The sequence below is a fragment of the Perca fluviatilis genome, chromosome 2, assembly GCF_010015445.1.
Source record: "Perca fluviatilis chromosome 2, GENO_Pfluv_1.0, whole genome shotgun sequence".
NCBI lineage: Eukaryota > Metazoa > Chordata > Actinopteri > Perciformes > Percidae > Perca > Perca fluviatilis.
In genome coordinates, this window is record NC_053113.1 from 7,419,949 (window position 1) to 7,442,042 (window position 22,094).

Below are 22,094 nucleotides of genomic sequence, written 5' to 3' on the forward strand. Positions count from 1 at the left end.
GAAGAGTTAAAACTGTGGATGGTATTGCAAGGTAAAGAGAATTTAGCTTCTGCCTCTTTCCACTCTTTCAGTTGGGCCCTGCCCTCTGAGTCTGAGCATTCCATCCCATACACACCAATGTAAAAATGTCAGAAAGGCATTTTTTCTAAGCCTCAAAGAGAACTGAATATTTTTTAAAAGTACTCCTGGGATTTGAAAGTTGAATAGCAACCCTGAATGTATGAAAGATGGGGAACGTTTTAAAGTTTGAATGGAGTTTCTCGTTGAATGTATGAATGAGTAGCTAGCAGTTAAAAATGGATGAAAATCTATGAAAAAGTGTCAACTTTGAACATTCAGTCCATCCGCTTTAATGGGGCAAAAATGCCCGCTAAACGTTGAATATTTCGGAAATTATGTGTGGTATAAATATTATAAATAAATGCATACGATTCTGAATCGAGCTGAACGTTTTGATGTTTGAATGTAGTTTCTATGTTGACAAATGTGGAAGGAGTTAATGTGCAAAATAAGTGGTGGAAGAAAAAGAATAAATACGTAGAATAACAGTCAGTGCTTTAGAAGGATGTGACATCATGATATACTTCTGTGTCTGATGTATGAGAGTAGGTTTAGTGTTTTAGAAATCACTGTGTGTGTTGTTATGTAAAAAGTGTGAGGCTGACATTGTGCTTATAGTATGTATATAGTAATATGTGTATGTAATATAATGTATGTAATATATAGTATCATATGCACATCTGGGCCAATGTTTTGCTCCTTGAGTGTTAGGTTTTGATAATTGTGTAATACGTTTGATTTCAGTGTTTGAGCAATCTGCAAAAAGTGTAAAGTCTGACATCTACCAACCAGATAGTGTTGTGGGCGGGACATGAAGGGAGACTCAGTGGTGAGGTAAACGGGAGCAGGGGGAGAGACTCAGAGCTGTAGCTGAGACAAAGTACAAAACCTTTTATTTCATTAACTTTATAATAAAACACAGATACAGATCATCTGCAAACTGCCAAATATGGGACAGAGCCTTTCCAGCTGCTGCTCCACGACGGTGGAAGCTGCTGCCTTCACATATCACATGTGCTCCCTCCATTTCTGTTTTTATATCTGGGATAAAGACACATTTATTATTCAGCCCTTTGGTCAGATTAATGTGTGTTTAAATGTGCTCTAGAAATCAACTTTACTTACTGAAAGTCAACATAAGAAACATTTTACAGACCGAGAGATATGTGGCTTATAATAATTAATCAGAAATCACAATCAGAACAGTTTGATTGTTCATTCATAATTTTTATTAAACAGACTAAGATTATAGATATAGACCAAGATGTAATAACAAGTTTATTACACTGACAACACTGCAAGATGCAACTATTATAAATGCATTAAAGACAATTCATATTCCTTCATATATAATATACAACATCACATCATCTTTATATTTAAAATAAAACATCTGGAACACACACACACACACACACACACACACACACACACACACACACACACACACACACACACACACACACACACACATATAAAAGTAAAATGATTTGTAATAAAACTCTTAGGTGACAGTAATGTAAAAAGTGAATATCCAACATGTTCAACTATTAAACCAATACTCCCCCCTTATAATCGCATCCACAACAACATCAAGCAAAGATCAACTAACTCAATATACTATATATACAATACAATATGATGATGATATATATAGATATATAAATACTAATACAGAGGATAAGGGAACATCTGCATCCTGTCAGGATCAAAGGTTACCTTCTAACATTTAAAACACTTATTTTATATTATTATAATAATAATCATTGGGCATTTATGTCTTATTTCCCATCGTTTCTGTTTGTTGTTTCTGTAATCTCTCTCTCTGTCTTTTGTGTTCTAGTTTAAATGTTTTCTCGGCATGAATGTGTCCCAGCCCTTGTATTAAAGCCAGTGTATACCAGGCTGTATTAAAGCCAGTGTATACCAGGCTGTATTAAAGCCAGTGTATACCAGGCTGTATTAAAGCCAATGATGAAATGATCATCTATGCATATTAAGTGTGTCTGTGAGCTGAAAGCTGCGCTCCTATCCGTGTCCTCAGGTTCACAGCGACTACAGCAGCACAGAGCATCAGCAGCAGGACACTGAGCACTGAGCATCGCACTTTGAAGAAGGTGGAGTAAATCCCAAAGGGCTCCATGTACACTAACACAATTCTCTTTGTTGACAGACACTGATCGTATAGGTCAGTAACTACACACCAGTACTCCCCTGCATCTCCCACTGAGATATTAGAGATAACCAAGATACCTTCATCATACACACTCACTCTGTTCATGCTCTGATCAGACTCTACACTAAAGATTCTTCCCTCTGTTTGGTGTGACTTGATAAACCTCAATCTCTCAATATGTAGACTCAACGATACAGAGTAACTGCTAACACACTGCTGTTTGTTCATCACCAGACAGTTGTACCATGTAAAGTCTTTTGCTGTGACGTTGGAAACACGAAGAGCTGATTTTTTTGTCACCACTTGGTATCTTTCTCTAACATTGTCCATCACTGATGTCGTATTTTCCCCAAAAACTCTGCTCCATGTTTCTTGCTCATATCTAGAGTCCCGTTTGAGCCACTGGACATCCAGATTATCAGCTGCTCCCTTACATGGCACGTCCACTGTTTCTCCAAGTCTCACCTTAATAGGTTCCGCTTTGAGAACTCTCCAATCTCTTGAAGCAGGACAAACAGTAATAGTGAAGTTGTTGTCATGTGTCACGTTGCCTTCAGTCCAACACTCCTCTCGGTACCGGCCAGAGTCTGAATGGGTCAGGTTGAGGATGGTGTAAGAAGAAGTATCCACAACGCTGTCAAGTCATTGTTTCAGGTGTTGAGGTACTGAGGAGCTGTTGGACCAGAGGTCAGAGGTGTTCCACAGGACAAGCTGCTCCTCACCAACAGATCTGGAGATCAGGCAGGAGTTGGTGTTCTCGGGGAGGTAGAAGGTGTAAGAGGACCTTTCCTGTAGGATGACGATCCGTTCTTAAGCATGGATGTAGTTGCTGAGAGCAAAAAGCAGGAAGGAGAGCTCTGTGACTGCAGCCATTCTGCTCCGAGGTCGACAAACACTGACACCACTCAGCTCATATACGCTCTACACCAACCCTCATCAGATCACCATGACAACCCTCATCAGCAGCTGATCTTTATCTGATATCAAACATGACTTCTTTATCTCAGCATCAGAGGAAAGTTTGCAGCATCAGCTCTCTATCCAGTAATCAATGTCCTTTACATGACTCTAAAACCACAGAGACTGACAGGTCTTCATACACACATTATTCAGAGAGGAGAGAGAGGGTGGGGTGTGCCTGTGTGTGTGTGTGTCTGTGTGTGTCTGTGTGTGTATGTGTGTGTGTGTGTATGTGTGTGTGTCTGTGTGTGCGTCTGTGTGCGTGTGTGCGCATGTGTCTGTGTGTGTGTGTGTGTATGTCCGTGTGTGTGTGTGTGTGTATGTCTGTGTGTGTGTGTGTGTATGTGAGAATGTGTGTTTGTTTGTTTCTCTGTGTGTGTGTGGCTATGTGTGTGTGTGTGTGTGTGTCTGTGTGTGCTGGATCACTAATCACATCTCGGGGGAAAACAAACACAAATTTAACATGAATCAGCAAAAAATATTTACTTTTTAGGGTGTATATACTTTAGTAGCTCAATCTGTAGGGAGTTGGTTTGGGAACAGGAGGGTCACTGGTTCAAGCCACCGTACCGCACCTGGGCACTGCCAGGTGCTCTTGAACCCCCCCGAACCACGCAGGGCGCCTGTTCAGCAGTCGCAGCCCCCCCCCCCCCACTCTGACATCTCTCCATTAGTGAATGTAAAACAGGGGTGTCAAACTAATTTTCAGTAGGAGCCACACTGGACAAAGAGAATCACACCGAGGGCCACACATGGAGAGTTTATTGACGTGATTTTGTTACTGCATGTCACTTTTTTTTTCATTTTGGTAGCTCATTTCCTAAATTTGTTGCCTTTTCCAACATTTTTGTTGACATAAAGTCCTACAAAAGTCATCAGAAGTGTTCCTTGGGCATCATAGATTTTAGCAAATCAAGCAAAACAAGGATACAATCTGTTTCTCAGCCTGAATATGAAACTCTCTCTCTGCTTCTGGAGGAATTTCTGAGTCTCCGAGTCGGCAAATCTGCTAAATTCTGCTTTGAATGTCACGTAATTGCAGTTTAAAAAACACTTTCCTGTGTTTTTGGTTTGGCGCACAATTAGACGGGCCAAAATCTATTGATATATGGGCCGGATCTAAAGCTGCAAGGCCGTGGTTGATTTGAGACGTGAAAAGGGAGAGGGGGGGGGGGGGGGGGGGGGGGGGGGGGGGGGGGGGGGGGGGGGGGGGGGGGGGGAAGCAGAAAAAAAATGCTAAATTGTAATTTCCCCATTCACCATATAAATAAAAATTAAATTTTTGTGCATACCATAATATAGCCTACTTAACTTGTTATACAGTGTTGATCCTTTTGTTAGGCTGTTTAAAGTTTTTTCTTCATTTTTACACTTATTATACGTTTGTGTAAAATATATTTAGTTTTTGGGGCTTTTTTCAACGTCTTTGGACTTTATTTGTTGCTTTTCACACTTAAAAAAAAAAATCATTTAATCATTACTTTTGGGTGTATTTTGTTTTGCGCTTTTGGTGCCTATTAAGAATTTGTCGTTGCTTTTTTAACCGTTTTATATCATTTTTTAATTACAGTTTTTATTTTTTTGTGTCACATTTTCTACTTTTTTATCCCCTCTGGTCAGAGCAGGTCATGGCGGTGTCTCAGGTGTCTCCGGTTCTGTACCTCAGCGGGTTGGACTCTCTGTGTGTGTCTTTTTGTGTGTGTGTGTGTGTGTGTGTGTGTATAAATGTCTGTATATGTGTGTATATGTGTATGCATGTGTGTGTCTGTGTTTGTGTCTGTGTGTGTGTGTGTCTGTGTGTGTGTCACGTATACATGTGTGTATATGTGTATGCATGTGGTTATATGTGTGTGCATGTGTGTATATGTGTATACATGTGTTTATATGTGTATGCATACATGTGTGTCTCTCTGTCTGTGTGTGTGTCTCTATGTGTGTGTCTGTTACACCCCCAATCTCCAAAAACACAAGTTATTTTTCACGCTTTCATTCAGTTTACATTTGCATGAAAGACTTTTTTAAATCAGTTATTAAATAATAATTCTCTACCTGAGACACAAACTTCTAAGCAGAAGTGACTTGCCTTAGTTCTCCAAACAATCAGCCAATCACAATGCAGCACTTATTCACCAGGTCAGCCACATCCTAGAGATGGGAAATACGGCTAACGTTAGCTCGACAGCAGGCGTTATTGCGTGCATGGTTAGTTTCAGTTCCTGTGAAACGTTATCACATCAGCTCCTTCAAGGCCGTCAGATTGCCATGACAACCCTCATAAGCAGCTGCTCTTTTCCTGTTCTCAAACATGAATTCTTTATCTCATCATCAGAGGAAACTTTGTAGCATCAGCTCTCTATCCAGTAATCAATGTCCTCTACAGGACTCTAGATGACACACACACACACACACACACACACTCATACACAAACACACAGAGACACACACAGACACACACACAGACACACACACACGCACTCACACAAACATACACACACACACACACACACACACACACACACAGACACACACACACACACACTCAAACACACACAAACACACACGCACACACACATGAAACACAGACACACAGACACACAAACACACACACAGACACACACACACACAGATAGACAAACACAAACACACACACAAACATAGACACACACACACACAGATAGACAAACACACACACACACACAAACAAACAGACACACACACACAGACACAAACACACACACACAGACACACAAAGACACACACACACACACACACACACACACACACACACACACACACACACACACACACACACACACACACACACACACACACACACAGAAACACACACACACACACAAACACACAGACACACACACACAGTTAGACAAACACACAAACATAGACAAACACACAAACAGAGACACACACACATAAACACACACACACACACACACACACACACAGACAAGACACACACACACACACACACACACAGACACACACACAGACACACACTCAAACACACAGACAGACACATACACACACACACACACACATAGACACACACACAGACACACACTCAAACACACAGACAGACACATACACACACACGCACACACAGAGACTCACACACACATAGACACACACACACAGACAGACACACACAGACAACCACACGCACACAAAGACACACAAACACACACACACAAAAAAAAAAGAAGAATGGCGGAAGAATAAGAATAAATAAATTTTAGTGTAGTAGAATATAGATGTGCCTTCTCCTGATGCCTTCAGCATTGACACAAACTAGAGAATGCAATTTCTGAAGAAATTGCGGTGTGAATGCTGTATGTTGAAAGGCTGATGCTACGCTGCTGATTGCTTACTTGAATTGTGTAAGAATAAGGGAAAGTAGTAAGAATAGTTGAAAAAGTGGGAATGGGTTTAATAGTATGAATGTCTCAGAAAAGTTGAATAATACCTAAATTGTTTGAAAGGTGTGGCATGTTTCATTTATTTTTAGTTGAAAAAGTGAGAATGGGTTTATTAAGTATGAATACGATTGAAAAGTATTACATGAATAATGTCTTTAAAGTGTAAATTGCAGGTTAAATTTTTCATGAAGTTAAGCAATGTGCTTATTAAACATAAAGATTAGAGCCGCCCACCATTTTTTTGTATGGCTTTTAATAACAAAATGCTGAATATAATATGAAAAGTTGGTATTTTTTACAGTGGTTTTAAGCACTCCCCCTTCCTTCCACTAGGCGGGGTGTGACGTCATAAGAGGGACTCCAAGACTAGAGTTACCGTTAGCTAGGCTAACGGCTAGTAGGCTAGCAGTTATATTGGAGACCTAGCTAGCTAAAATGGTAAACTATTGTGTTTTTGCGGGATGTACGAGTACATCAGAAACAGGGCAGAGGGTCCACCAGGACAAACAGCTGATTGGTTCCTGGGTGAGGTTTGTGGCTACAAAGTGGGCTAATTTTACTGCTGCCTCTGGGACCCACTCTCTCCTCTGCTGCTGCGCTGTGGCCCTGTGTGTGTGTGTGTGTGTGGCCGTGTGTGTGTGGCTGTGTGTGTGTGTGTGTGTATGTGTGTGTGGCCGTGTGTGAGACCGGTCTGAGAGGCCTCCGGTTTACAGCGGGATGTCCAAGCGAGACTGTCCGAGCGACGAGCCAGCGTCTGGTTGTCGCGTTACTTCATGGAGCTTCTCAACTCCGAAATTTTTAAGCAAATTGTCAATTTAGCAACTGTTTTAGTAGGACTGCTTATATTTGTAATCTAAACAGTTAATTTCTCGCCTAAAACGTTGTCAGAAGTGAATTTAGTGATGAATAAGATAGTGAAAATGGATAAAATTGTCCTTATAGTAAGTATACTATGCTTATAGTATGCTTATAGTAAGTATATAGTAATATGTGTATGTAATATATAGTATTATATGCACATCTGGGACAATGTTTTGCTCCTTGAGTGTTAGGTTTTGATAATTGTGTAATACGTTTGATTTCAGTGTTTGAGCAATCAGCAAAAAGTGTAAAGTCTGACATCTACCAACCAGATAGTGTTGTGGGCGGGACATGAAGTGAGACTCAGTGGTGAGTGTTGATTGGCTGATACTGGTCTAACATCTACCAACCAGATAGTGTTGTGGGCGGGACATGAAGTGAGACTCAGTGGTGAGTGTTGATTGGCTGATACTGGTCTAACATCTACCAACCAGATAGTGTTGTGGGCGGGACATGAAGTGAGACTCAGTGGTGAGTGTTGATTGGCTGATACTGGTCTAACATCTACCAACCAGATAGTGTTGTGGGCGGGACATGAAGTGAGACTCAGTGGTGAGTGCTGATTGGCTGATCCTCGTCTAACATCTACCAACCAGATAGTGTTATGGGCGGGACATGAAGGTAGACTCAGTGGTGAGGTAAACGGGAGCAGAGGGAGAGACTCAGAGCTGTAGCTGAGACAAAGTACAACACCTTTTATTTCATTAACTTTATAATAAAACAGATACAGATCATCTGCAAACTGCCAAATATGGGACAGAGCCTTTCAGCTGCTGCTCCACGACGGTGGAAGCTGCTGCCTTCACATATCAGATGTGCTCCCTCCATTTCTGTTTTATATCTGGGATAAAGACACATTTATTAATCAGCCCTTTGATCAGATTAATGTGTTTAAATGTTGTCTAGAAATTTTTCATTTTTCACGATCGCTATGACAATTTTTTCAATACTTTTAACAACTCTCATAAACTCTTAACGCACCAACACACCTACAACACACGATTGGCAAAACAGTTAATTTCATGCTCAAAATCACACATTGTAAACTAAACTCCAACACTGATTTTCAAAATACAATAATTCACTAACACAATACACTATGTTTACCAAAACAATGCAATCATGTCTCAAAATCAAATAGTTATCATATCATACAAAACACTAACATCCATGGAATTACAGAAATTGCATTATTTTATATGTGTCAGTCTGGTCTGCCCTTATAGAACAGACAAAAGTGATTGTATTGATCATAGATTGTGTTTTGCACTGCAGTTACTGTTGAAGCCTCTCTACATTTTTGTTTTGTTGGGTTTAGTAAAACAATTTTAAAGATTTATTTTGGGGCTTTTCCACCTTTATTTGACAGGACAGCTAGTTGAGAAAGAGGAGAGAGAGAAAGGGGGGGAAGACATGCAGGAAATCATCACAAGTTGGATTTAAACCCTGGAACTGTGTGTCAAGGTACAAGCCTCTAAGTGTATGTGCGCCTGCTCTAACCACTGATCCAACCTGGCCACCAATTTGTTTCTTTTGCTGCAGAGATTCAATACAAAAAATGAATGACCCATCTCAGAGTAGCTTTATAGAATGTACAGTTTATGAAAAAAAGGAGACAGAGACAGAATTGTCCTGGTACTCCTCTTCCTCTCCCTTGTGAAGGCATTTTTCTTATTTTCTGTGTTCATCTACAGTATATTCTTCAAATAGATCCTTTTTTTACTGTACTACCATATGATCATGCGATTGAAAGAACCTCAACACCTGAGTGTGTTTCCTAGAAGGGGATCAGCTGTGATTGATCTATTTGCATAACTTCAATCAGCTGTTTCTCAATAAATGTATGTATAAAATCCAGGGGATATATTTGAGTTTCAATTTACAATATGAACAGCTGTTCACTTTGACTTTAGCCTATAAGTTAGGTTAAGAACATGATGTTATCTGTTCTGACATACAGAGTGAAAGCATTTGTAAATTTGGCAGTAAAGATCCATTGTTTTGGTTTTGGTGGAGCTTGTGTGTAAAAGAAGTTCAATCATTTTAAATTTGTGTTAACCATATGCATTTTGTGTCAAAGCAACAACAAAAATGTGTTAATTGTATAGCCTGCACAGACGGATGTTGTGCTAACTGTGTTAAGAGTTTAGGAAAGTTGTTAAAAGTATTGAAAAAAGTGTCATAGCGATCGTAAAAAACTGTAACATAAACATTTTACAGACCCAGAGATATGTTGCTTATAATAATTAATCAGAAATCACAATCAGAACAAGTTTTATAGTTTATGAATAATGTTTATTACACAGACGATAGATTATATATAGACCAAGATATAATAACACGTTTATAACACTGACAACACTGCAAGATACAACTATTTTAAATGCATTAAAGACAATTCATATTCCTTCATATATAATATACAACGTCACATCATCTTTAGATTTAAAATTAAACATCTGGAACACACACACACACACAGACACACACATGCTCACAAACACACACACACACACACTCACACACACACACACACACACACACACACACACACACACACACACACACACACACACACACACACACACACACACACACACACAAACACACACACACACACACACACACACACACACACACACACACATACAGAGACACACACACACAAACACAGACACACACAAAGAAACACACACATAAAGAGACATGCACACACACACAGACACAGAGACACACAAACACATACATAAAAGTAAAATGAATTGTAATAAAACTCTTAGGTGACAGTAATGTAAAAAGTGAATATCAAACATGTTAAACTATTAAACCAATGCTGCCCCCCCCCTCCCCTTATAATCAAATCCACAACAACATCAAGCAAAGATCAGCTAATTCAATATACAATATATACAATATAATATGATGATATATACTAATACAGACAATAAGGGAACATCTGCACCCTGTCAGGATCAAAGGTTACCTTCTAACATTCAAAACTGATTTTATATTATTCTAATAATAATCATTGGGTATTTATTTTATATTATTATAATAATATTCACTGGGTATTTATGTCTTATTTCCCATCATTTCTGTTTGTTGTTTTTGTCTTTTGTGTTCTAGTTTAAATGTTTTCTCTGCATGAATGTGTCCCATCCCTTGTATTAAAGCCAGTGTATACCAGGCTGTATTAAAGCCAGTGTATACCAGGCTGTATTAAAGCCAGTGTATCCCAGACTGTATTAAAGCCAGTGTATCCCAGACTGTATTAAAGCCAGTGTATCCCAGACTGTATTAAAGCCAGTGTATCCCAGACTGTATTAAAGCCAGTGTATACCAGACTGTATTAAAGCCAGTGTATACCAGGCTGTATTAAAGCCAGTGTATACCAGGCTGTATTAGAGCCAATGATGAAATGATCACATATGCATATTAAGTGTGTGTGTGAGCTGAAAGCTGCGCTCCTCTCCGTGTCCTCAGGTTCACAGCGACTACAGCAGCACAGAGCATCAGCAGCAGGACACTGAGCACTGAGCATCGCACTTTGAAGAAGGTGGAGTTAATCCCAACGGGCTCCATGTACACTAACACAGTTCTGTTGGTCGACAGACACTGATCATCTGGGTCCATAACTACACACCAGTACTCCCCTGCATCTTCCACTGACATATTAGAGATAACCAGGCTCCCATTACTATAGTACCAGCTCACTCTGCTCATGCTCTCATTAGATGTTACAATGATGATTCTTCCCTCTGTTCGGTGTGACTTGATGAACCATTTATGCAGTATACCCTCTCCCCAATCTGTGCATCTGAGAGTGACTTCTTCTCCCTCTGAGAAGAGCTCTACACTAGGGGGGCCAACTTTTGGGCACACCACCAGATAATACGTTTGCTCTCTCATAGAGACTGTACAGCTGTACCAACCTGAGTGATTTAACATTAGAGATGAAAACACCAGCGAGTAGTTTTGGTCTACTGAAGGAACAGTCTGGTTGTTTAGTTTTGGTTCAGTGTGTGAGTGTGTTTTGGAATTAAACTTCTTCCAACGTGGGGGCTGTTCATCAGTGGAGTCAGTGATAGAGCACGGCAACACAGCGGTCTCTCCCACTGAGCTGTTGATTATCTCATACCATGGTCTCAAACCTACAGTGTGACTGCTAACACACTGCTGTTGGTTCATCACCAGACATCTGTAGTCTCTAAAGTCTGTTGCTGTGACGTTGGAAACATGAAGAGCTGATGTGTCTGTCACCACTTGGTATCTTCCTCTAACATTGTCCATCACTGATGTCGTCTTGTCCCCAAAAACTCTGCTCCATGTTTCTTGCTCATATCTAGAGTCCAGTTTGAGCCACTGGATATCCAGATTATCAGCTGCTCCCTTACATGGCAGGTCCTCTGGTTCTCCAACTCTCTCTCTGATAAATCTCTTGTCTGTTGAAATAGTACAAACAGTAATAGTGATGTCATTCTCATGCGTCACCTTGCCCTCAGTCCAACACTCCTCTCGGTACCGGCCGGAGTCTGAATGGGTCAGGTCGAGGATGGTGTAAGAAGAAGTTTTCACCGAGCTGACAAGTCGTTGTTTCAGGTGTTGAGGTACTGAGGAGCTGTTGGACCAGAGGTCAGAGGTGTTCCACAGGACAAGCTTCTCCTCACCAACAGATCTGGAGATCAGGCAGGAGTCGGTGTTCTTGGGGAGGTTGAAGGTGTAAGAGTCTCCTTTCTCTCGGATGATGATCGGTTCTTGTGCATGGATGTAGTTGATGAGAGCAAACAGCAGGAAGGAGAGCTCTGTGACTGCAGCCATTCTGCTCCGAGGTGACAAACACTGACACCACTCAGCTCATATACACTCTACACCAACCCTCTTCAGCAGCTTCTGCTTTTCTGTGTGTGTCTGCGTCTCTGTGTGTGTGTGTTGTTATCAAACATGACTTCTTTATCTCATCATCAGAGGAAGCTTTGCAGCATCAGCTCTCTATCCAGTAATCTATGTCCTTTACGCAAGTCTCAAACCCCATTATTCAGACAAGAGAGAGAGGGTGTGTGTGTGAGTGTCCATGTGTGTGTGTGTGTGTGTCTGTATATGTGTATGCATGTGTGTGTATATGTGTATATATGTGTATAGATGGGTGTATGTGTACAAGCAGGCACATCCGGACAAACGAGCAGGCTTATGTGCCGAGCCCCGGAGAGCCCCAGCCCAATTTAACCCTTGCATATACATGTGTACTATATACTTATACATGTGTGTATATGTGTATGCATTTCTTGGGACATAAGTATTTTCTTGCCTTTTTACAGCTCTGTGTGTGTGTGTGTGTATGTGTCTGTCTGTGTGTGTGTGTATGTGTGTCTGTGTGTGTGTGTCTGTGTGTGTGTGTCTGTGTGTGTCTGTGTATCTGTGCTGGATCACTAATTACATCTCAGGGGGAAAACAAACACTAACTTAACATGAATCTGCAGAAAATATTAACATTTTGGCATTTTTATAAATATTTTTTCTTCTTATAAAGTTTTGTTTCTTTTTTTATACATATCATTTTGACACTTTTTGTGTGAAATATATTGTGCGTGTGTGTGTGTGTGTCTAGTGTTTACTAAGCTACCTGCTATAGCTCAATAAACTCCCCACTGGAAGGGTACGGCGGATATAACTCGAGTCAGTTTATGAACTTTTATTTTGCGCACATACACAGAAAGCACCCACACACTAGGGAGCCTGACTGCTTGATAATTAGTGCCGTTAGTAAGTTAGTAAGTTAGTCAGTTAGTTGGTTAGGTTGTCAACCTGCAATGAAAACACAAACACAGAACCCAGAATTAACCAATGTAATTATACAATCATGTGATATTAATTCTTGATTTGAATTACTAGCAAAGTGCTAGTTTATAGTCACTCACTGACAAGGGGTACCAATCCTGACCATCAATTGAATGAAAAGAAGAAAAAAAAACCTAAAGGTGAACCGCCTGCGCACTGTGACTAATTAAGCAGACATTAAAGTTAAAAATCTTTTTATTATTATTTTCACTGTTCAAATAATGGCCATAACAATCAACAATATGACCTAATATCCCGAGGAAGTGAATTCAAATGTGCTTCAGGAATAGGGTTGGGTATCGTTTGGGTTTTTTCTGATACCGGTGCTAAAGCCGTACTTTTAAAACGGTACCAGTGCCTCAGCGGTGCCTGAGCCGGTACTTTTTAAGAAAGTTAAAAGAAAGACTAAACAACAGTTGGTGACATTAACCTGTTTAAATTACCCTCAAGACAGGAGGTGTAGTTTTGTGCAAAATGCGTTTGATGTGGTCATGCATCTTACAAATAGGGGATGGGGTCTGCGTTCTCAGAGGGTTAGCCCTTGTGTTGTCACCGGGACCCAAAGGACAACACAAGGGTTAAAGAACGGCTTGTTTATTGCTAAGGCTGTATGGTCAAAATCAAATGATTTAATAATAATGTAATAACTATAACCAGTGTTGGGAGTAACGCGTTACAAAAGTAACGCAATTACAGTAATGTATTCCTTTTTGCTGTAACTCAGTAATATAACGCATTACTAATTAAATTTCGGTAATATTATACCCGTTACAATCTCAGTAACGCAAGTTACAATCTCAGTAACGCGAGTTACAATGCATTTTAACGCAACATTTAATAATTTCCCAACACCGCGAAACATTTGTTCACAGGAAAAAAAAGCTGTTAGTATTATTTCATAACATCTGTGACAGGTGACAGGTGACGGTAAGTCAGCGCGGACAGCAGTGTGTCTGAGCCGCTGACAGATTTAAACATGTTTGGAATTAATGTTGAGGCTTGCTACACGTAAATATCATTGAATTTCATCAGCCGTGGAGAGTAACTCTGCCTGTAGTGGAATGGCTTCGACCAAAAATGCTTGTCTTTTACTGTGACCATTTATATATAATATTTATATAATATTGTTCAATATGTTGCAGTTTTACACACAAGAAAGTGAGCAACTTAAGCTTGACGGACATGTTAGCATCTAGGGTCTCACGTTCATCTCAACACAAGCTAGAAAGAGTACACAACAGACAACTTCCGTGTAGGCTACTTCAAAATAAAAGCACTTCCTGTGATGGTTCGCAGTAAAATTTAATTACTGTTAAACAAATAAGGTTGTGGACCTTTTCACATATCAGCTGTAAACAATGTAAGTTTTAATCACACTATAATTGACCATTTCCTTTAGACTGTTTTAAACTAAACAACATGAATTTCTTATTCATTTTTAAACAAAAATTTTACAAAAATGCTGTACTTCAATACAACTGTAAGGTACTTTTAATTGAGTATTTACATTTTCTCCTACTTGCCTATTGTACGTTTTACTTATCTATTTTTATACAGTACAGGCCAAAAGTTTGGACACACCTTCTCATTCAATGCGTTTCTTTTACATTGTAGATTCTCACTGAAGGCATCAAAACTATGAATGAACACATATGGAATTATGTACTTAACATAAAAGTGTGAAATAACTGAAAACATGTCTTATATTTTAGATTCTTCAAAGTAGCCACCCTTTGCTTTTTTATTAATAAGGGGGAAAATTCCACTAATGAACCCTGACAAAGCCCACCTGTGAAGTGAAAACCATTTCAGGTGACTACCTCATGAAGCTCATTGAGAGAACACCAAGGGTTTGCAGAGTTATCAAAAAAAGCAAAGGGTGGCTACTTTGAAGAATCTAAAATATAAGACATGTTTTCAGTTATTTCACACTTTTTTGTTAAGTACATAATTCCACGTGTGTTCATTCATAGATTTGATGCATTCAGTGAGAATCTACAACGTAAATAGTCATGAAAATAAAGAAACACATTTAATGAGAAGGTGTGTCCAAACGTTTGGCTTGTACTGTATATACATATTTATTATAGCTGTCAAAATAACGCGTTAAATTTGAATAATTAATCTGAGTAAAAATAACGCATTCAATGAAACTGGTAACCTACAGCCTCGTGGTGTATTCAAAGTTATTGTTAAATGCCCTTTTCCCATCTGGTGGTTAGTATTGTCGTTCAACAGCAATTTACTGGTGAAATAAGTTATTGTTATAAGTTATAGTCAGTGTTGGGCAAGTTAATTCAAAAATGTAATACATTATAGATTACTAGTTACTGTCATTTGAGAGTAATTAGTTATATTACAATATGCGTTACACTACTTTTGCATTACTTTTGAGTTACTTTCACCAAAATAACAGAGGAAGTTTGACTTGGCAGCTAGCTTGTGAATTTCACAACCGGATCAATAAAGTCTTCTCTTTATCCACTTTAATACATCATAGATTATTCATAATATTTTGTATAATTAATATGGATATTCAACGTAACTAAAGCTACTGTATGTATGTATGTATGTATATATATATATATATATATATATATATATATATATATATATATACTGCTCAGTGGCCAGCAGATCAGACTGTGGTTGTACTGGACAGCTTCCAGGCATGAATGTGAAACTGTGTAAATGTGACGTCATTGTTGCAAATGAGAATATGTTCTCAATCGACTTACCTGGATACTGTAAATAAAATATATATACATATATATATATTTGTACTACATTGTTCAGTAGTGTTCTCTCTATTACTGCAGTACTTTTACAGGGATATATTTATATGTAGTACCATAATGTATCACCTATTTTGTACTATATTTTGTAATGAGTGTACGAACGATGACCCAGTGACACTATGGGTAGCTTGTGTGTGGGTGATCTAAAGTAATGTTTCAGCGGTATTTCACAATCAGTTAGTTTCTTTAACCAATGATTGTGCAAGATTTATTTAAAGATATGAATGCACAATGCAATGTTTTGAACATTGGACAGCCTGTGTGATGTGATGACTGTTTTGAGTGTTGAAAAATTACATTAAAGTTCTGAAATTAGTAGCAAAGTGATTTAAAAAACTTTAACATACATGACTTCTTTATCTCATCATCAGAGGAAACTTAGCAGCATCAGCTCTCTATCTACATGACTCTAAAACCACAGAGGCTAACGTGACTTCATACACACATTATTCAGAGAGGAGAGAGTGGGGGTGGGGGGAGGGAGGGGGGGGGTTGTTTGTGTCTGTGTGTGTATTTGTGTGTGTGTCTCTGTGTGTGTGTGTGTGTCTATGTGTGTGTATCTGTGTGTGTGTGTCTATGTGTGTGTGTGTGTGTATCTGTGTGTATATGTGCATGCATGTGGGTGTCTGTGTCTCTCTGTGTGTGTCTATGTGTGTGTGTGTGTGTGTGTGTGTATTTCAGGCCTCTGTGTGTGTGTATTTCAGGCCTGTGTGTGTGTGTGTGTATTTCAGGCCTGTGTGTGTGTGTGTATTTCAGGCCCTTGTATGTGTGTGTGGGTGTGTGTATTTCAGGCCCTTGTGTGTGTATGTATTTCAGGCCTGTGTGTAGTGTGTGTGTGTATTTCAGGCCTGTGTGCGTGTGTGTATTTCAGGTGTGTGTGTGTGTATTTCAGGTGTGTGTGTGTATTTCAGGTGGGGTGTGTGTGTGTGTGTATTTCAGGCCTCTGTGTGTATTTCAGGCCTGTGTGTGTGTGTGTATTTCAGGCCTGTGTGTTTGTGTGTGTATTTCAGGCCCTTGTGTGTGTGTGTGTATTTCAGGCCTGTGTGTAGTGTGTGTGTGTATTTCAGGCCTGTGTGTGTGTGTGTATTTCAGGTGTGTGTGTGTATTTCAGGTGTGTGTGTGTGTGTATTTCAGGTGTGTGTGTGTAGTGTGTAATAACAACAGAGTGTAAATTGTAATTTCCCATTGGGGATCAATACAGAGTATGAATTAAAATTAAACTAAATTTGTGTGAGTAATATAATATAGCCTACTCAACTTGTTATAAAGTTTTGTTTCTTTTGGTAGGCTGTATAAAGTTTTTTCTTCATTTTGACACTTTTTTTTAAATGTTTGTGTAAAAGTTATTTAGTTTTTGGGACTTTTTTGTTGCGTGTTTTTCGTTGCTTTTCCCACTTTAAAAAAAGATATTTTTTAAATTACTTTTGAGTGTATTTTTATTTTACTTTTTTGGTGCCTATTATGAAGTTTTCGTTGCTTTCAAAACTTTTTTATCATTATTAAATTATAGATTTTTTGTGTCTGTCTGTGTGTGTGTATGTCTGTGTGTGTATGCATGTGTGTATATGTGTATGCATTTGTGTGTCTGTGCGTGTGCATCTCTGTGTGTGTGTCTATGTGTGTGTTGTGTGTGTGTCTCTTTGTGTGTGTGTGTGTGTGTGTGTGTGAGTGTGTGTGTCACGTATACATGTGTTTATGTGTATGCATTTGTGTGTCTGTTTGTGTGTGTGTGTGTGTATGTTTCTCTGTATGTGTGTGTCAATGTGTCTGTGTGTGTGTTTGTGTGTGTGTCTCTCTGTGTGTGTGTCTCTCTGTCTCAGTGTGTGTGTTTGTGTCAGTGTGTGTGTGGCTGTGTGTTTGCGTGTGTCTCTGTGTGTGTCTGTGTGTGGTGTGTGTGTGTGTCTTTGTGTGTCTGTGTGTGTATGTGTTTGTTTGTCTGTTTGTGTCTCTGTGTGTAACTGTCTGTGTGTGTGTGTCACATATACCTGTGTGTATATGTGTATGCATGTGGTATATGTGTATGCATTTGTGTGTCTGTGTGTGTGTTTGTGTCTGTGTGTGTCTGTGTGTGTATGAATGTGTGTATATGTGTATGGATTTGTGTGTCTGTGTGTGTGCATCTATGTGTGTGTTTGTGTGTGTCTGTGTGTGTGTGTTTGTGTGTCACATATACATCTGTGTATACATGTGTGTCTGTTTGTGTGTGTGTGTGTGTGTGTGTGTGGTGTGTGTGTGTGTCTGTGTGTGTCTGTGATTGTTTGTCTTTGTGTGTCTGTGTGTGTCTATGTGTGTGTTTGCGTGTGTGTGTGTCTCTCTCTGTGTGTGTGTCTCAGTGTCTGTGTGTGAGTGTGTCACGTATACATGTGTGTATATGTGTATGCATGTGTGTCTGTGTGTGTGTCTGTGTGTGTGTCTATGTGTGTGTTTGCATGTGTGTGTCTCTGTGTGTGTGTCTGTGTGTGTGAGTGTGTGTCACATATACATGTGTGTATATGTGTATGCATGTGTGTCTGTGTGTGTGTCTGTGTGTGTGTCTATGTGTGTGTTTGCATGTGTGTGTCTCTGTGTGTGTGTCTGTGTGTGTGAGTGTGTGTCACATATACATGTGTGTATATGTGTAAACATGTGTGTATATGTGTATGCATTTGTGTGTCTGTTTGTGTGTGTGTCTCTCTGTATGTGTGTGTCTGTGTCTGTGTGTCTCTTTGTGTGTGTGTGTCTGTGTGTGTCTGATATTGTTTGTCTTTGTGTGTCTGTTTGTTTGTCTGTGTGTGTCTGTGTGTGTGTCTATGTGTGTGTTTGCGTGTGTGTGTGTGTCTCTCTCTGTGTGTGTGTCTCAGTGTGCGTGTGTTTGTGTGTCACGTATACATGTGTATATGTGTATGCATTGTGTGTGTGTCTATGTGTCTGTTTGCGTGTGTGTGTCTCTCTCTGTGTGTGTGTGTCTCTGTGTGTGAGTGTGAGTGTGTCTGTGTGTCACGTATACATGTGTGTATATGTGTATGCATTTGTGTGTCTGTGTGTGTGTCTGTGTGTGTGTCTATGTGTGTGTTTGTGTGTGTGTGTGTCTCTGTGTGTGTTTGCGTGTGTGTGTGTTTCTGTGTGTGTGTGTCTCTCTCTGTCTCAGTGTGTGTGTGTTTTTATCAAAAAAACAGTTACTTTACATGAAAGGTGAGTTGGAATTGTTGTACTGAAAGTTCTAGAACACTGATAATATCACCATAGCAACTAAACAAACTATCAAACATGACTTCTTTATCTCATCATCAGAGAAAAGCATCAGCTCTCTATCTACATGACTCAACACCACAGAGGCTAACGTGACTTCATACACACATTATTCAGAGAGGAGAGAGTGGGGTGGGGTGTGTGTGTGTGTGTTTCTGTGTGTGTGTTTTGTGTGTGTGTATCTGTGTGTGTTTGTCTTTTTGTATACTTTTGTGCATAATATAGCATACAGAACCCTCCTGTTGTCCTCAGGTCTAATCTGTCCCATTTTCAAAAAGTTCCTATATCAGAAATCTAGGTTTCTTTCAACCAAATTGTCTAAAAGTAATAACGTTGATGGCTCCCAACGCTCTTCACAAGTTCTATTCAATTTCATAGCATTCAAACATTTATTTGTTTTATAAAAGAACGTTGCTAAAAGGCAAAATCTTCAAAAATGTGGGGTTAAACTTGTTAACATGAATCTGCAGAAAATATATTCTTTTTGGCATTTTTGTCAACTTTTTTGCTGCTTATTGTAAAGTTTTGTTTCTTTTGTTAGGCTGTATAAAGTTTTTTCTTCATTTTGACACATTTGTGTAAATATATATTACATTTTTGGGTCTTTTTCGTTGCTTTTCCCACGTTAACAACACAAACAAATGTTTTTTTAATGACTTTTGGGTGTTTCATTCATACTTTTTCGGTGCCTATAATGAATTTTTTGTTTAATCTTTTACTTTTTTTGTCGTTTTCTTGTTACATTATTGAAGCTTTTTTCTACTTTCTTGTCCCCTCTGTCCAGACCGGGTCATGGGGGTGTCTCAGGTGTCTCCGGTTCTGTACCTCAGCGGGTTGGACTCGGCCCTGAACGCCGGCGTCCTCTCCAGCAGGAGCATCACGCTGATCGTTAACGCCAGCGGTCTGGAGGACGTGTCCTACCCGCCGCTGGACGGCCTGAGCGTCCTCCACGTCCCCGTCCAGGACCGTCCTCATGCTCCCCTCAGACGGTACTTCGACCCGGTGGCTGAACGGATCAACCAGAACCAGACGGGGAGGACTCTGGTCCACTGCACCGCCGGCCGGAGCCGATCCCCCGCCCTGATCATGGCCTACCTCATGAGGTCAGTTATTACCTACAAAACCCACCAGACTCCATGTAAATAATCAGGACTTTTATCATCGTAAAACACACTTTATTCAAAGTAGACAGAAACTAAATAAAACTACCAAAATCCGTCTGGCTCTATACACGCTAAAAGTCCTGATTATTTACATGGAGTCTACATTGGTCCGTGTGTCTGCAGGTTTGAGGGTCTCAGTCTGCGGCGGGCTCATGAAGTGGTTCTGGATCAGCGTCCGTTCATCCGGCCCAACGCAGGGTTCTGGCGACAGCTGATGGAGTACGAGCGCTCGCTGTTCGGCAGCAACAGCGTCCGGATGGCGAGAACGTCCGCCGGCGTTCTGCCCGAAGCTCTGCAGGATGACGCCGAGGCCGCGTACTGCGTCAACGTCTGACTCAGCAAACCACCACGGTCATAGGACCGACTTTTAAATCGGGTTTTTATCTCAGTAAGATGGGCCCACCCCCTTGGGGCGGCCTCTAGCTCACCCAGTAAGAGCGTTTGCCCCATGTTGGCTGAGTCCTGCAGCGGCGCAGGGTATAAATCCGACGTGCTGCCTTTGCTGTGTGTCATCCCCCATCTCTCTCCCCCTTTCATGTCTATCCACTTTAAAATAAAGGGAAAACCCCCATAAAATGAATCTTAAAAAAAAAAAAAAAAAGAATCTCTCCCTGTCTGTCTGTCTCCGCCCCATATCTGAATCAGAGAAGGGAACAGCTGCTGATTGGTTCGGCACCAAAACCACATAGTTGATGTTTTTCTTTTTACATTTTTGTTGTTTTGTTTTTTGGGATACTTTTGCTGTTTTTTCAGAACACGTTTGATATTTTTTTTTGTGAAGTTTTGCACTACATAAAAAAAATAAACTTGCTTCATTTGTATATATAAAAACAAATGCAGCGTACAGATTCAGTGTTTTTATTAGAGATGGCCCGATACCATTTTTTTGCTTCCCGATACCGATTCTGATATCTGAACTTCCGTATCGGCCGATACCAGTGTGTCATATATTTTATTATGTTTTAACAACTGTATACTACTATCTCTGTATGGATGTGATATTATTTCTATCTTTGTTGTCTGTCTGGCTCAGGTTAAACTCTTTGTGAAACATGAACAAACACTAATAATGAATGCCCGAGAACTTTCTTTTATTCTCCAGTTTGACAGTCAGTTATAACGGAAAAATAAAATAAATAAACTACTTTAACGTAGATTTTCTTTAGGGCTTTATTACGTAGTGTTGGATCGGTGCATTAACTCCAGTACTTCCCCACACCGATACCAGCGTTTTAGGCAGTGTCGGGGGCGATACCGATACTGGTATCGGACCATCTCTAGTTGTTATAGTTTTGACTTCAGTTAGATGTCAGAGAGTTTCTGTTCTCCAGAGAACGGAACATATTGCTGTGCAATTTATCTAATTATTAGAACCTGGATATGATCCCAGAATCTGAATAATGGAGAAAAAGGATTATTTTGGACGTTATGTTTTGCCAGAACTCTTATTATTTTGTCTGGTCAATACAAATATTTATGGGATTAATCCCATGATTATCCACAGTTAACTCGTGATTAATCACTAATTATTCACACATCTTCAACTGTTCTGAATGTTCTTTAACTCGACATTAACTCT

General features: G+C 39.8%; 1 protein-coding gene and 1 pseudogene across 2 annotated transcripts; both read left to right on the forward strand.

Moving 5' to 3' along the window:
* The window catches only part of LOC120543950, a 78,517-nt pseudogene that overhangs the window by 6,333 nt on the left and 50,090 nt on the right, over positions 1-22,094 (forward strand).
* Positions 10,995-21,049, forward strand: LOC120543955 (dual specificity protein phosphatase 14). Of its 2 annotated transcripts, none has more exons than XM_039777404.1 (3): positions 10,995-11,047; positions 20,137-20,455; positions 20,639-21,047. In XM_039777404.1, the coding sequence occupies exons 2-3, from the start codon at positions 20,145-20,147 to the stop codon at positions 20,847-20,849; spliced, it is 522 nt and encodes a 173-aa protein (XP_039633338.1). In that variant the 5' UTR covers positions 10,995-11,047; positions 20,137-20,144; the 3' UTR covers positions 20,850-21,047. The 2 variants fall into 2 exon arrangements, with proteins under 2 accessions (XP_039633338.1, XP_039633329.1); XM_039777395.1 differs by lacking the exon at positions 10,995-11,047 and adding an exon at positions 11,055-12,320 and having other exon boundaries at positions 20,639-21,049.